Source organism: Periplaneta americana, chromosome 13 (assembly GCF_040183065.1).
Source record: "Periplaneta americana isolate PAMFEO1 chromosome 13, P.americana_PAMFEO1_priV1, whole genome shotgun sequence".
NCBI lineage: Eukaryota > Metazoa > Arthropoda > Insecta > Blattodea > Blattidae > Periplaneta > Periplaneta americana.
The window spans coordinates 101,719,749-101,736,411 of NC_091129.1; the positions used below are offsets into that span (position 1 = coordinate 101,719,749).

The following is a 16,663-nucleotide window of genomic DNA, read 5'->3' on the forward strand; positions in this document are numbered from 1 at the left end:
AAAACTGAAAATACCGACAAAATAGATAGGCCTATTTGTTTAGTACTTAGTAACAATTCCTTTATAGTAAATTGCATGTATCCTTAATACCGATATGACTCTATAGAACTTTCTACCGTTATAGGTGTAATAGCCTGCTTGAATTAAATACTGCTATAAAAATCTTAGTGTATTACAGCATGAATATTTGAATTTAATTTAGGAACGTTTACTGAGCTGATACTTGTTCACTCGGCATTCTGTTATCTATTTTTTTTTTTTTTTAAGTTTAATATACGCTTTAACAACTGTGCTCATATCGCGTGTTGTTCAGGATCTGTGGGTATACCAGTAGGCCGTTTTTACTATTGTTGAATTATTTCTGTTTTTATTGTGTGATGTAGATGGCTTGTGTTCATGAAACTGATCTATTGTCTTGTTACGTGCGTACATCGAGTCAGACTGTCTTCCATTCATTAATGTTTGTATGTCCTTTTTGCTCCTCAATGAATACAGGTATTTAACCTATAAATACGGTTTTCGACGTATTTTACCGATAAAAATAAAGGTTTTAATAATATCAGTTATACAAATGTAACGGTATAGGTCTAAGTAGGCCTAATACCGGTATTATATCGAAATCTAAATAATTTCGGCATTCGATCACTGTGCTTCGTCTCATATTAACCTTGTATGCATAAACTAATAAATTCACACAGAAATGTAAATTATTTCCCTTGCGTTAGAAGTTTCAACCCCTTTTACCAATTTCCCCATAAAATAATCACCCACGCTGGTAATCACTCATGACTGTAATTGGGAAGCATAATATGTATTTTGTATGAGCACGTTAATGACATTGCGTTTCATTCGTCCGTAATTTTCTTTACCTAATCGAAAATCGAAATTTCTCGCAGACTCTGTTAACGTTACACAGTCTTGTCTTTAATATTTTCAAGATCGTGCTGCAATCATTTTCATTACTGCACCCACCGAGATATGGCCTTATTTTCTTGCAGAATTTGTATAGTTACGGAGTTCCTGAAAGCAGGATATTTGCAAAAACATCTAAGCAACATAACCTCTGATACTGCCTCGACATTTGGTTTCATGAAATACTCCTTTCGAACACCGAATATGTGCGATATAAAAAAACGGAAATCAAAAGTTGCACCTACTAGCTCAAGTCCTCGGAATATGCAGTAGTGGTTTAAATTAGACCAGGGCTTTCTTTTCTCATTGGATCGGGTTCGATTCCCGGGCTAGGCTCTCAGTGAATTTTTCTTGGAGGAGAAAAATTTCTGGGTGTCTAGAGTCTGGAAATTTGTGTGAATGTGAGTGTGATTATCAGAGCCATTTGTAAAATAGTATTAATGTTTCCTTAAGAGCTCTGTAAAACTATACCAGTAAGTTTGTTAGGAATTCTTTCAATCCTAAAAATATTACAAGTCATAAAAGAAAAAGAAAAGCTGTATATTTGATACGTGAAGATGTAATTTGTGTTTAGTATTAAAGCAAATCGATGGTGTTGAACAGTAACCTCTTATCTTCGTATCTTATATATAAAAGCCATTGTGGCTATGTATGTATGTATGTATGTATGTATGTATGTATGTATGTATGTATGTATGTATGTATGTATGTATGTACTCTATACAAATCTACACGCTTTGACTGATATTTATCAAAGTTTCCACATTTAACCTTCATAACCAGGAGAAGAACATAGGCTACATTAAAATCGGACAAATGGACGTTAAGTTAATTAAAAAGATAAAAAATAAAAATTAATACGATGAAACATTGATGTATAATATTAAAATGCAATCTTATACAGTCAATTGTTCTTTATTATTGTCTCTTGTATTCAACATCGACTTCCATGAGGCCATGGAAAAATAACACGACATGAAAGAAGATTGTTGATACATCATGAAGGCCAAAATCTAGACAATCTAGGTTGTGTGACTGTAGCCTGTATATATTTTCGTTTGGTTTTACTTTGTTTATAGTTTGATTTTCTATTATTTTATTCGTATTTCTGGCGGTGTGGAAGAAGGCCTAATGGCCTTAACTACATCAGAATATAAATAAATAAACAAATAAACAAACAAATAAATAAACTAAAACAAATGAACATATATTAAAAACAGTTGAACGTAAGGCACATGACGAAATGTTTTCTTTTCGATGCCTGATCTACAGATGATTAAATTGAATTAACCCTGGCAGGCATTTGGCTAAGAAGTTCATTAATTCAAGTACGTGAACGCTATAGAAAGATTCATTTTTTTTTTTAGGAATGAGGAAAGCTTAGTAAAGACAATTCGTTTTGGTTGACTGTAGTTGGATTTCCGGAAAGCCTAACAACCAGTTTAATTATAAATAGAAGCAGAAAGGAAAACACAGGCAACGACGGGTGATTTCAGCTAGTAAGTTATATAAAGAAATCAATTTTACAGGAGAGCGAAGAAACATTTTAATATCTTATACCGAACGAATGTCTGACATAATAAGGTATTTAAATCCCTTCTTGTGAAGTTTGTATCCATGCCTTGACTCAAGATGTATTTGCAGAAGTTTCGGGAAATTTTTTTTCTTGGGATTCAAGTGAAATTTTATTGTGTTCATTTTTTTTTAAATACGAGGTTGCTATTCAACACCATCGAAATGTTACATTATGCTGGGTGAACAGTATAGAGCAGAACAGAAGCATCGCGCGGCCTTGAGTCCCCCACCTCCGCGCGCATAGCCGGCCGGCCAGCCAGCCGTGAAACCTGTTCTGCTCTATACTGTTCACCCTGTATAGCACTGCGTTCTTATTTGTGGCACTATCGTGATTACGGGTCTTTTCCTAGTGCGTCTGCATCGCTGGAAGCTTGATCAACCGAAAGAGGTGGGCTCTTTCTGTGAAAGATTTCGTACAAAATTGGAATATTCCCAGTTATTTCCAATTTTCGCGAGTGTTAACAAAAATGTTAGTTAACCTCATAGCCATCTTGATGGCGGTGTTAACATCCATCAGGAAGTCGTTGGTAGAACCGAAATACACCAAAGAACTTTAACACAATTATTACAATTTGAGCATGTGCTAACAAACAACATATTAATTCATTTTTAACATTTGTTCATGAAAACGACCTTACTCCTATTTCTTTTCCTTCATGGATAAACAAAACAAACACCTAAACAAGTCTCGTAGCAGCATCTGTGAAAACTCCATGGGACCGGAAGAGGTCTCGGCTTGGGTAGCGCAGTCAGTATAGCGCTGGCCTTCTGGAGGTTCGATCTCGGCCCAAGTCGATGGCATTTAAGTGTGTTTACTGGTATGTAAAATAACTCCTGCGGGACACGCTGATATAACCTCGGCAGTTGCGAGCGTCGTTAAATAAACCATAATTAAAAAGAGCATTATATCTGATGAATGATGACGATAATGGGAACAAAAAGTTAAAATAATGACTATGAATCAGGTAGGCATAGATATCGAAATTATTTCAAATTTATACCTATCTGATGGAGACATATTATATTGAAAGATCAGAAGGAAGATGGTTTCAACAATTTTAACTGTCAAAAGCTGATACGTTCGGAATGAGCCATGAATACCTCATTTTTGTGACTGATGACAACGATGATCAACATTTAATATATTTCATGTTAAAATAATAGGCCTATACTCTCTGTCTGATTTCCAGTATTATATGTGGTTTTAAAATGCTGACACGTTACTACACACTTTGCGTGACAAAAGAACGTTAGGTCGGTATAAAGCTATTAATTTGATTTATAATAGGGCTATATTATACGCACAGATTGATAACTTAATTTCCACGTAATAAAATTAACTTCAGATCATCTAGAGCAAGGATTTCTCAGATTTTAGAACAACTAGAGTCACATCCATTTGAACTATCAAAACTTCATGAGATCGGAACAGATTTAAAAAAATATATATTTCGTCATGTGGTAATGATGTTGATTGATTCTGATGACTGAAGTAATACAGTGCAGTCCAAAATAATCAATATTATAATCTGCCTAAGCGCACTGATGACCTGGTGGTTGGCGTTACTGTCGCGGAAGGAATACAAATAAACAGCAAGCAATCGGTACACTCACCAGCTGGTAACAACTGCTACTTTGCGTGTTTTGCATATTGTTGTTTTACTAATGCCTAACATTCTGCCGGCCATTTTTGTTGGTTTTTCTAACGATATCGTGACACCATTCTTCTTGTCTGGACCACAAAATGTTTTATAACATTATGTATGATTCTTCGCGCTTGATGGCCACATTGTGATTCGACCAGGCTGTGATGTATTGTGACTGTACTTATTTTGTACTCATTTCCCGCTTGGCAGTGCTTTTGTGTTTTATCGCAACGTGGCAGGTCTACGATGCGCATAGCCAGATTTGATGATGACATTGTATCCCACATTTAATAAATTACGGATCTGTCGGAAGGAGGAATGTTAGAAGATGAACAAAGAGATGAATGTTAGAAGATCAATAAAGAGATGATTTGGAGAAATATAATTGTTAAAACATGTATAAAATGACTAATATTTTATAATAATTACGATGAAAATACTCTGAAAGAGAGCTGTACTCCGAAATTAATAATTAATTATAATACATTCTGTAATGATTAATACATGGTCGCTACAAAAGAAATGGGCACTTTCAGTGTTGTATAAATCCACTATTAATGTTATCAGGAGTCAGTTTGCGCTGTTTTATAAAGTAATTCTTCAAGTTTATTTTGGAACTCACAAATGTTCAATATTTTCTCCTTGTGTCATATGGCACACATCAAGTGTAACAAACCTGTATCAATGCTTGCACAGATCTCGGTAATGCGTTGTTTTAAGTCACCTAAATAATTAGGAAGTGGGTGACGTAAACCTTATCTTTCACAAATTCCCAAAGAAAAAAGTCACACTGTCAGATCGGGGCTCCTTGGTGGCCATAGCGTAAGCGAGCGGTTGTCGTCTGTTGCACGTCCAATCCAGCGCTTGGGATAAGTTCTAATTTTTAACAACCCAGTTTTAGTGGGACGGTGCTCCATCCTTTTGGAAGAAGAAGTTTCCCCCCGTCAACAGTTCCTCAACCTAAAAGCAAAATGCATTGATATCGACAGTCATCTTAGTTAGCTTTCGCCAACGCAACAATAGCGCATTATTACCAACAGTGTGTCTTATCGAAACTTCTACAGTTCCTCAACCTAACAGCGCAAAGTGCATGTTAATATCGATAGCAATGTTGGCTATTATGCTTTCGCCACTGCAACAATCAGGGTAGTAGTACCAACAGTGTATCTTATCGAAACTTCTACACTTCATCAATCTAACAGTATAAAATGAATGTGGATATAATAGATAGTTTTTATTCTATACAACATTGAAAGTGGCTGTTTCTTTTGTAGTAAACTTGTATATTTTAAATTCAAAGTAAAGATTGTTTTAACATTTTATTATCCAAACTTCATTGGATCGAAGCCAGCTTGAAATGTCTAATGCTTTTCATTGATGATGATGATGATGATGATGATGATGATGATGATGATGATGATGATGATGATGATAATGGTGATGACGATGACGACGACAAACTGGGCTCAGCTTCTTCGGGGAGTAGAGTTCATCCAAAACAAGGTGGTGTACCGACTACAAACTACACTTAGGATATTCCAATACGTGCAATGGGTTGGAAGATGAAAGGAATTCTTGCAACGGAGTCAGGGAGGTGGAGTTATGTAAGATAGACCCTGGGGGAACCAGGAAAGAGGCTTGTGAAATTGTGAGTTAACTCCCCAGTGGAAACTTTATCAAGAGACTGTAGTATCCAATCGCAGCCCTCTGCTGTAAACTTGACCGCGCGGAACAACAGAGCCTTTGCACGGATGAACCACTGCAGTCCTAGACGTATGGATGGCCATATTCGGCCGGGCAGGCGGGTGGGCTTCCCGTCTTAGTTACGGTGTCGCAAGGACGCCGGATACATATCGATTACTTAGAAAAACAAAAGGTTCGGTAAGACCAGTTTTATAGGGGTTGTGTCAAGACGTGACAGAAACTTCTCTTTTCAAACTGTTTGGGCCCAAGAAATAAATTACTAGACTTTAACAACAACAACAACAACAACAATAATAATAATAATAATAATAATAATAATTTATGTATTCCAGTGACAGGTACATTGATAACTTATCTTTGACCTAATCACAACCTGAATATTAAAACAATAAAACTGAATACAACTTAAAATTAAATGTGAAACGTAACTGAACAAAATCCTTAAAGAAATAAGAACTAAGCAGAGCCATGGGGCTTCTCGCTTTCCAGTATAATAATAATAATAATAATAATAATAATAATAATAATAATAATAATAATAATAATAATACAATAATGATAGTAATAATAATAATAATAATAATAATAATAATAATAATAATAATAATAATAATAATAATACTTACTTACAAATGGCTTTTAAGGAACCCGCAGGTTTATTGACGCCCTCAAATAAACCCGCCATCAGTCTCTATCCTGTGCAAGATAAATCCAGTCTCTATCATATCCCACCTCCCTCAAATCCATTTTAATATTATCCTCCCACCTGCGTCTAATAATAATAATAATAATAATAATAATAATAATAATAATACAATGAAGATAACGATAATACAATGAAGATAATGATAATACAATGACGATAATGATAATAATACAATGAGGATAATAATAATAATAATAATATTTACTAATATTTATTGTGCTGTACAGCAGCCTGGGGCCAATAAGAGTTCAGCACAAGATTTACAGTGAACAAGGAATTACAAAAAAAAATGCATTCAAATAATTATTAAAATTAGAGACAACTAAAAATAAACAATAATGGCAAAATGAATAAAGAACTGCAAAGTAAATGATACAGAAAAGCTCAAAAACAACACAAACGAATGAAATGAAATGAATGTGATTTTGAAGCGTTATAATAATACATTGATAATAACAATAACCCCGAGAAAACCCAACTGCAACGTTGTCTGCTTGCGAACCCGGGCCACCTGCTTGATAGTCTGGTGCTCTAGACCACGCAGCCGCGACGGGGGTTTAATACACTTTGTGAACCAGATAATGAGAGTTTGGAAAGTAAGGCAACAGTAACTTTCTGATAACAGTCTGTTTTCAAAGTCATCTAATAGATGTTTTGGATGTGCTGGACCTGTCACATGGCCTGCTCGTTCACCTGACATTACCTACGATGTGTGCTGCTAAATGGAGACATTCGAGAATTTCTTTAAGGTATATGAAGGGCCGAAGATCACCAGCATGGTGTAACGGTGTTGGTGTCCTGCAATGTTCGAACATGAGAGAGGCAACCAAATACTGCAAACTTCATCTCATTTCACATGAAAAACTAATCGCATGATTTGTGCTAAATTCCGTAAGCGCTTAAAACATGAAGGGGTGGGAGTGGACAGCGAATGTACTTTTATAACAAGGTGTACACAAGCACGACAGGGCTTCTCCTGCACAGCGAACATCGGCGAATATCGAACTTCGCCATACTCGACAATTGAATGGAACATAGCGCCTATAATGCACGACGCTAAGCGATGGCATCATATTTGTAACTTTATGAAGTCTTATAATTCTCACGATAATGATTACCAGAAAATCAAAATGAAGACCGAGAGAAATTAAAGAACGCTATTAAATGGAATTTGAACCTAGCGCTCGTGCATGGGTTGGGATCCCGCTTGGGCTCATTGCTTGGTTGAGGTTTTTCCGAGTTCTTCGTAAATTGTAAGGTAATGTCAGATATTTCTATGGCGAAACATCCAACACGTGTCGCAAAAATAGGCCTAATATCTCGATGTCATTCATTTAACGACAAATAGACTTAACCGCACAACAGATAGTCATTAAATAGGCGATTAAAGCTAAGGATTAAAGATAGACTTATTAGAAGAGACTAACATCCATTTTGTGTATAAATCCAGGCTCTAATTACAAAGGAGGAGGATCAAGTTGGTAGGGCAAAGTCTTAATTTTCTTATACTTTAGTTCAGGTGTGAGAGAATTCCCCGATGTGGAAGATTCCAGCATTGAACTCTATGGCTTGCCGGTATTATCTGGGTAATTAAATCAGTGCAGCTGGGACGGGGTGGAAGCAGTAAGCGCCCGTGGGAGAAAGAACATGTTGATTGAAAGCCTCATTGAGAGAGGGTAACTGGGGGTTGACGACATAAAGGGGTACAGTATCACAATGGACCGGGGGAGACTGCGAGGGAAGGAGACTGAATTGTATGTTACTTTTGAGATAGTGGATCTTCATTCGCAAGTTCTTGGTCAAAGGGAATCTACTTGTAATAACTACAGTGAGGTTGCTCGTTAATGAACCTTAGTTCCATCTGCTCCTGACTTTAGTACAATAAGCAGTGTTGCGAATACACATTCATATTTTGAGAGGCGTGAATCGTCAACTCGCTGAATTTCACCTCCATCGGATCAGTGTCAGTCTGCCTCACAAGTTACATTTGCGAAGTGCGTGACTGATAATGGTATAAAATCAAATACGATGAAAAGTTCAGCTGTAATCAATGTTATTGGTACCAGTTGTAGCAGTCTATAGTGGTAATTATAAAATGTTTATGACCCTAGACCAGTGATGTCAAAGCAAGCGCATTTTTCTGACCTTGACGTCGTGCGCGGGCATCAAGCGCTAGGTATGGAAGGAAGAAGGATTGTGTATATAAATAAGTAGCCTGTTGGAGTAAGAAAACAGTGGTGTACAAACTTCAAACGAAACGTGAAATTTTATGTCGTTATTTTATATGGCTATTTGCTGTTTGATATTATCTATATTGTCCATAAAACAAAGTAGGCCTACTAACACCAGTTTCTTAATATTGCAGTTAATAACATAATAAAGAGTTAAGAAGGAATATCCACATAAATTTCATAATAGTAAAACTATACTATATTAAGTGAATGAAACATCATTCATAAATAAAGTTATACCCCAATAAAGAGATAAAGTACGACATGGTAAGTTGGAATTGATATTGATGGTATCTTTAGCCTTACAAAAGTAATCAATAAACTAATCAAAAGAATATTATAGTACAAAGCAAAGTTACCTAGGTATATGTTCTAACTGTAACTAATATTACATAACAAAACTCTTATCGCGTTATGCTTTTAAGTTGATATTGATGCGCAACTTCCTATCATCAAAATGTTATTGTATTTTCTCGAAATCTGCTGAAGCTATAGATGTGACGTTTTTATAACACATGGGCACATATCTTTGTTTATGATGTAACAGTAGTTCCTTCATTAATTCATTTTCTTACAAACATTTTCCATGCGAATATTTTCAAAATTTTCAATGCGTATCTTCAGTAGTCCTAATACATATTTACGATATATTAGATTTACGAAAACATTGTTTCAGTACCTGTAAGGCTACTAAATAAATATATTTATCTGAAAATTTCACCTTTCTGTAAAAAGTTGAGAAAATACTGCTTTTGAATAAAAATGAAACTCGTGAAAAATGAGCATTAAAATTGAAACTTAAATTCTTTAATACACTTATTCTTCTCAGACAAATCTAAAAATTAACATGGATGCAGTTTTAATAAGTTCTCTTCCCTTTATTCGTTGAATCAGTGCTGGCCATCCCTGTATATAGTTCGACCAAGCGGTATATACTACCTCTCTCGTCTGTTTCTTTCCTTTCCGCTGTAAAGCGCTCAGGCACTCCTGAGCTCTAAAGCGCGCGCTTGACCGTATGGGCATCAGTTGACATGCCTGCCCTAGACAGATATTGGTATAATAATGAATATGGAAGGAAACTCATCTATAAATAATAATTATTCCACTAATTTTAGCTGTCCTTACATAATATACTTAAACATGTTTGTGGGTGTTGATGTAGAAATCCGTTAAGCACAAATGTAAACGACAATAACCACATTGGATGAATGATACATTTCTGCAGTTGGGACTTGAGCAACTCGAATCTTCAGATCCCAGATAATATTGACAACAGCTTCAAATGCATCACAATCAATTGGAAAAGTAGCTTTCTTTCAGGCATGTTTAATAATGTTAGCGAACTGGAGGGCACTGAACTTATTATAAGTGCATGCAGGTTGTCGAGTAAAACTCTTTCATAGAAACGTTTGGTGAACTTCTAGTCTCCCCTGATGGTTAATTATATTGCATTGATTTGAATTGACTTAATATGTGTAAAACCTTTAGTTATTAATGAAATATTTACGGGACTATATTTTGTAGCACATCTTGGCTTTGGCTTTACAACCAATCGCAGATCAGCCAGTGACGTCAAATTGTTTTGGTCTAGTACGGTTCTTAGCTTGGAGAGATATTGTAGTAACATTTTCACCTCGGATAAAAATTCATACTCGTAGAAGTTTTCAATCCACCACCAACAGACTCAATGACAAACAAATTTGGCAATCGATACATAATCGAGAACACATTACGATACCTTAATATAATCGACATCTCGACCTCTTTTGTCTTTACTATTTTGTTTAGTCCAATTGGAATCTGCAGTCTCCCTGTGTTCTGAATGCACGCATGAATTAATCCAGCTCATATTGGAGGTAACTGTATAGCATAGTTTACTTTGTAGCGCCTGTGGCAATGGCAAAGTTGGCTGCGAGCAATATGTCCTTGTGGGGTGCAGGCCGCGGCGTAATTTGCAGAATAAGGCGACCTGTATTATACAGCGCTTCCATTATCGTTTGATAAGAGAAAATCCCAACGTTTATGCATACGGAGTGTACATACATGCATACATACGGTCGGTATCAGAGTATCATAGACTAGGTCAGAGAGCATTGTGGGAAATTATCGTGCTCCGTTAAGTTTCAATGCACGGACGCCGGTTTATGCTGCTTCCAGATCCCACACCCACCCTCACCCCCGAACTCTTCACCCCTTTCCAACGAAACAGCTTCTGTACGCGACTTGCTTCGCTGACAGTGTTGCCAATGCACTTTCCCCACTAAATATATTTTTACTTTCTCATGTGCGATGTGCAGAGAAAGTGTTAAACTACAAGAGCGATTTAAGGAGTCTTGCATTTCGTCTCACTTATGTTATAAAGTGTTACAATGCATGCCATTTAGTAAGTAGTAGGTCTATAGCATGGGTGTCCAAACGCCTGCAGAACCAGGAGATATTGCACGTTAAGCATGCTCTGCTAAGGTCAATAACTTTCCATATAAAATAGGAAAAACGACCTTAAAGAATATGCGCTGCGGGTTGCTTACGCCATGGGTTACCTCGTACGAGTTGCAATTAGATGTCTATGGTCTATAGCAGGCAGACAGAGTTGCCATGCTCTATGGACTTTGACAATAGGATTAACGAAAATCATGTTCCGGGCGCCTTTTATCCCCAGGAAAGACGACATTAACTTTCATAGAACACTTGACTTACGTATATCTCTTTTAAGGGCATACTATAGTGAAATAATGCTGAAAAACCCAGAAAATCCACTCTTTTTTTGTTCTTATGATCGTATAATTATATTTGAGACTGTTCTAAATGATCTAGCCATATAATGAAGTATGACCAAACATATGGTGCGTAAATGAGTTGAAGTAAATGTTTTTTTCTGTTTTTAATGCTCTTTTCTTGACTTTAAAATTGTAAGCAGTTTAATGAATAAAAAAGCTCCTTGCACAGCAGATGTCAGATTGGTCTGAAGCTTCTGACACAGTTTAATTAAATATTGATAAATAAAATGTAATTAGCTTTGTATGAAATATTAATATTAAGTTCCTTCGAGGCACATTCATATTGCTCTTAGATTAAAATATGATGTAATTGTAAATTCATTAAATTTAACAATTTATTGTGACTTTCTATTTAGAACTAAGTTAAAAAATATATTAACTCTATTCCTATGACTATTTTCAAGCTTTTGAGCAAATATGAACTAAAAATTTGGGAAAATTTGACGCAAGCAGCCTTTTCACTGACGTCAGTATAAAGTATATTTAAAAAATATACTAACTTTAAAACTATTAATGGTACCAAATTTTGTACAGGTGATAGTAGCTATTGTAGGCCTGTTTATGTAGTTTAAATTTCACAAATTATGGATAAAAAATTGTGCAAATTTTAAAAATCGTGTAAGTGTCCCCTTAAAAAATTCTCCATTCCATTCCTTCTCATTTAGATCTCCGTAAGGATCAACATAGTTTTTCAATTCAAAGCCGTAGACAGTTTTTCGTCATAAACTGTAATTCATTTCTGATTTTCGAAAATGAAATTATTTATTTATTTACTTATTTATATATTTATTTAATTATTCATTCATTCACTTATTTACTTATTTGGTGGTCTTGTGGCTGGAGCACTGGACTTACAATCCTATGGGCCCAGGTTCGATCCCGGTGGTATCCCCGATTTATAACATGTATTGGGCAAACCCGTTGTCCAGGTAACACAGGGGTTTTCTCTGGAAGCCCCGGTTCCCCTGTCACATCTCAGCAGATCTCCACAATCATCTCTTCTTATCACGGGTGTAACGTAGACCAGCCGGAATCTGGCTCTATCAGGGACTGAGGCAGGATGGCCAACCTGTCAGACTCGTATTCACGAATGTCACCCAGGCCACCTGTCGGACGTGGACAATCATCGCATATAAGGGTGCACAATAGACAAAACCGTGCCTAACTGTATAGGCCGCGCCACCGTTTTTGGCATGTGAAATAAGTAATGGAAACATTAAGTACGAGTGTCTTACCTTTGTAGAAGTCTATGGGCGATAAAGCTGACAATTGTGATTGGCAGATTGTTGATGTGATGTTTATTTAGAAGGAGGTACCGTTCTCAGCTGCAGTGACAACATAAACTCACTGATGGACACTGTACTCAAGGACACGCCGCAGGAACGCTAGCGTAGGGAAAGTTAAGTGCGAGTATCTTACTTTCGCTGCAGCCTGGCCAGTAAGGCTGACAACTGTGGTTTGCAGATTGCTGACGTGACGTGTATAGGAGGTGGTACCATTCTCAGCTACACTATCAACAAATGCTCGCAGACTATACATTGTACTCAAGGACACGCACCAGATATGCTGGGGTCAGCAATACGAGTAAAACCAAGCCAAGCCAAAATACATAGACCAGCCTCCTATGGCGCACTTTGGGCAACAACTTTGTTGGTAAATTGGTCTACATGGATGGCTTCATATGGGTGAATGACGTATGTTAAGTGCTCGCCATTAATAAAAAGAAGTCCACACCTGTGGAGTAACGGTCAGCGCGTCTGGCCGCGAAACCAGGTGGCCCGGGTTCGAATCCCGGTCGGGGCAAGTTACCCGGTTGAGGTTTTTACCGTGGTTTTCCCTCAACCCAATACGAGCAAATGCTGGGTAACTTTTGGTGCTGGACCCCGGACTCATTTCACTGGCATTATCACCTTCATATCATTCAGACGCTAAATAACCTAGATGTTGAGACAGCGTCGTAAAATAACCCAGTAAATAAAAAGAACGTATTTACTTATTTTTCTATTTATTAATTTATTTATTCATTTATTTATCAGTGTTTTTTTATTAGCAACTTTGTAACCTTTAAAGAAGATTATTTCATGCGTATTTATGAAGGTCCCAACCCAGATCATTACCTAGTGGATTCCAGTGTTTACGTGTTGGCAACGCTGTTTGCCTTAGTCTAGCGTCGAGCGTCGCTGTTGATGGTGTGATTGCGCCCTGACTTAGCGGCAGATAAGCCCGTCCTCTTGTAACTCTCCCTTCATTATCTTTTGTGCTTGCATATGCTTAATCAAGGAGCCCAAACCAAGGTGGAACAATGGTTGTGACCCAGTGCCCCAGCCTCGTAACAAAACACCCAGTTCTAATGGGATTACCTGCAGATGTGGAATTAACCAGATTGCTATAGCAGCGCGCGGATTTCTTTTTTGTTTTATTTCTTCGGTGCTTACAGAATATGCTGTTTACGAGAAATTATGTTCTCTGTATTTTACATATTTCTTCCATTGTTATCTCTCTTTTGTTTTTGTCTTTATTAAAACCACGATGTGTATGTAAAAATAAATTTTGAAATGTGCATGGCGATATGCACAAAATGTACTAAAATATGTACAGTACTTGTGTCTCTGTTGTTATTACAACAGCGTATGTATCATACTAATTAATTTTCATGTTCTGTGATGTTGTAAATACTTAATGAGCGTGATTCTGAGAATTTCTGCTTATGCCACTGGGAAATTTACAAATAATTAAAAACTATACATTTTTATAGCTTAATATAATAGAGTAGACATGTTGTAACTAATTTTGTACATTGTGCAGTAGCAGTACGTAATTAAAATATTAGAGATAGTTTTTGCAATAACATATTTTTTGTTACTGTATACTGTATCACGTAACAAAATAATGTAACTACAATAACGGTATGAAGAAAGGAGATAATTTTTCCCCAGTTACGAGTGATTAGCTACGGTTCAGACAAAAAACATTGAAAAAAATTGGTCAGATCACAGCATTTGGAGGCCCTGAAGATGATTATTAGAGGACATGATATTAAATAATGTTGACAGGAGAAGGCACATTCAGGAACAAGGCTTGGTAAAATCTAGATTTGATTTAGGTTAGGGTTAGGTCACGGTGGCTACGGGCTGGTTAGGACGACCCTTTGCACGTCGACCATACTGAAGTAGATGGTAAAATAATATTAAAATGGATTTGAGGGAGGTGAGATATGATGGTAGGGACTGGATTAATCTTGCTCAAGATAGGGACAGATGGCGGGCTTATGTGAAGGCGGCTGTGAACCTCCGGGGTCTTTAAAAACCATAAATAAGTAAGGAAGTAAGTAAGTAAGACATAGAGTACGCAAATCCCACATTATGCTCCCAGAGTCATCGGATCGTAGTTTATTAAAATCATCTCACAATTGGCTAGTCTTCTAAATTAAGACATCTCATCCTTCCTGTGGTTTCCTGAGACGCTAAGACAAATGTCAGGATGAGCCCTAAAATAAATGAACCATCTCTCCCCTCCACCCCCCCACACACACAAAATACGGCATTTTCCAAAATAATCCTTCTGACATAGGACTTACGGCTTTCGCATGTCGCCGCAGTACTATAGGGCGAGCGTACTCGAGTGTCACTTACACAGCGCAAGGACTCACATTCCTTCTCTTGCGAGGATTGCAGCACTCCCTCAGCTAACTCGCTGCCCAGGTTCTTAACATCTTCTGCAATCTTGTCCTGTTGTTGTTTTGTCGTCCTTCTTCCCCCCCTTATGTGGTAGCTATTAGGTTACGTCCATTTTCAACTTCCCCTGCAAAATTCTCTCATGTTCCTACATATGGAAAGGCGAAAATCGGAGTGAGACAAGTGGCCAATAGGCTTGGAACTCACATAGACACTTCTCAGCCACAATTTTCACTGCAAGGACACCTTTTCACGCGCTCTTGAAATGTGTTTCCTTCTATTTCCCCCATTCATTTATTAAATCATTCATTCGTTCATTCATTCATTCATTCATTCATTCATTCATTCATTCATTCACTCATTCATTCAATTCACAATTTAAGTTGACTCACAACTGGATCTCACACTTTTTCAGGAATTTTACATACGATTGCAACGTTACTGAATTTACATCTTGATTACATGCTTTCAACATTTTCCATCTTCAGAACACAATACTAATTATTATGTATTGGGGATATGCTGTGAATGTGTTTTTTGCATGTCTGTATATTACGTACTGTTGTAGTGTATTTAATTTCTGTGTTTTCGGATGGATATAGGATTTTCATATCTGTTTCTATACGCAGAACACATCACGACACCAACCACAAATACAGCAACATAGAAACAGACATGGAAATCCTACATACTCAACAAAAAAAAGTCAGAAAAAATCACGGAAACCAACCACAACTCTAACAACATAGAAACAGACGTATAAATCTTACATACTCAACTGAAAATCCTGAAATTAAATACACTATAACAGTACGATATATACAGACATCATTGTATGGGGCAGAAACATGGGCATTACGACGTAGTGATGAGAAGCGAATAGAAACATAAGAAATGTGGATATGGAGAGGGATGGAGCGTATGAAATGGACAGACAGTAAGAAACGAAGCTGTGTTGGAAAGAGTACATGAAGAAATAATGATGCTGAAAATGATTAGAAAGAGGAAAAGGAATTGACTGGGTCACTGGTTGAGAAGAAACTGCCTACTGAAGGATGCACTGGAAGGAATGATGAACGGGAGAAGAGTTCGGGGTAGAAGATATCAGATGATAGACGACATTAAAATATATGGATCATATGTATGCTGAGACAAGGAGGAAGGCAGAAAATAGTAAAGACTGGAGAATGCTGGATTTGCAGTAAAAGACCTGCCCTTGGGCAGAACACTATGAATGAATGAATAAGGGTACAGTAGTGGCAAAAAAAAAACCGAACCGACCCTTGTAGCAGATTTCAGAGCCTTGTTCACTCCAGAGCACGATAGACTGGTAACTAAGACTTTCGTGGTTCGAATCCTGCCTTGGAAGGAAACTTTTTTTGTTCCTTATGCAAATTTATTCCCAATACTTTTCGATAGCTGGTAAAATTCATATTCT

At 36.9% G+C, this 16,663-nt stretch overlaps 1 protein-coding gene across 1 annotated transcript in view; it reads left to right on the forward strand.

Annotated features, from left to right (window-relative positions):
- The first annotated feature begins 5,497 nt into the window (after positions 1-5,497).
- Tsp26A (Tetraspanin 26A) overlaps positions 5,498-16,663 on the forward strand; it is a 279,049-nt gene continuing 267,883 nt past the window's right edge. The window contains exons 1-2 of the mRNA XM_069842782.1: positions 5,498-5,641; positions 13,016-13,204. Coding sequence (XP_069698883.1) covers positions 5,498-5,641; positions 13,016-13,204 — 333 coding nt within the window. The remainder of the gene's footprint in view (positions 5,642-13,015; positions 13,205-16,663) is intronic.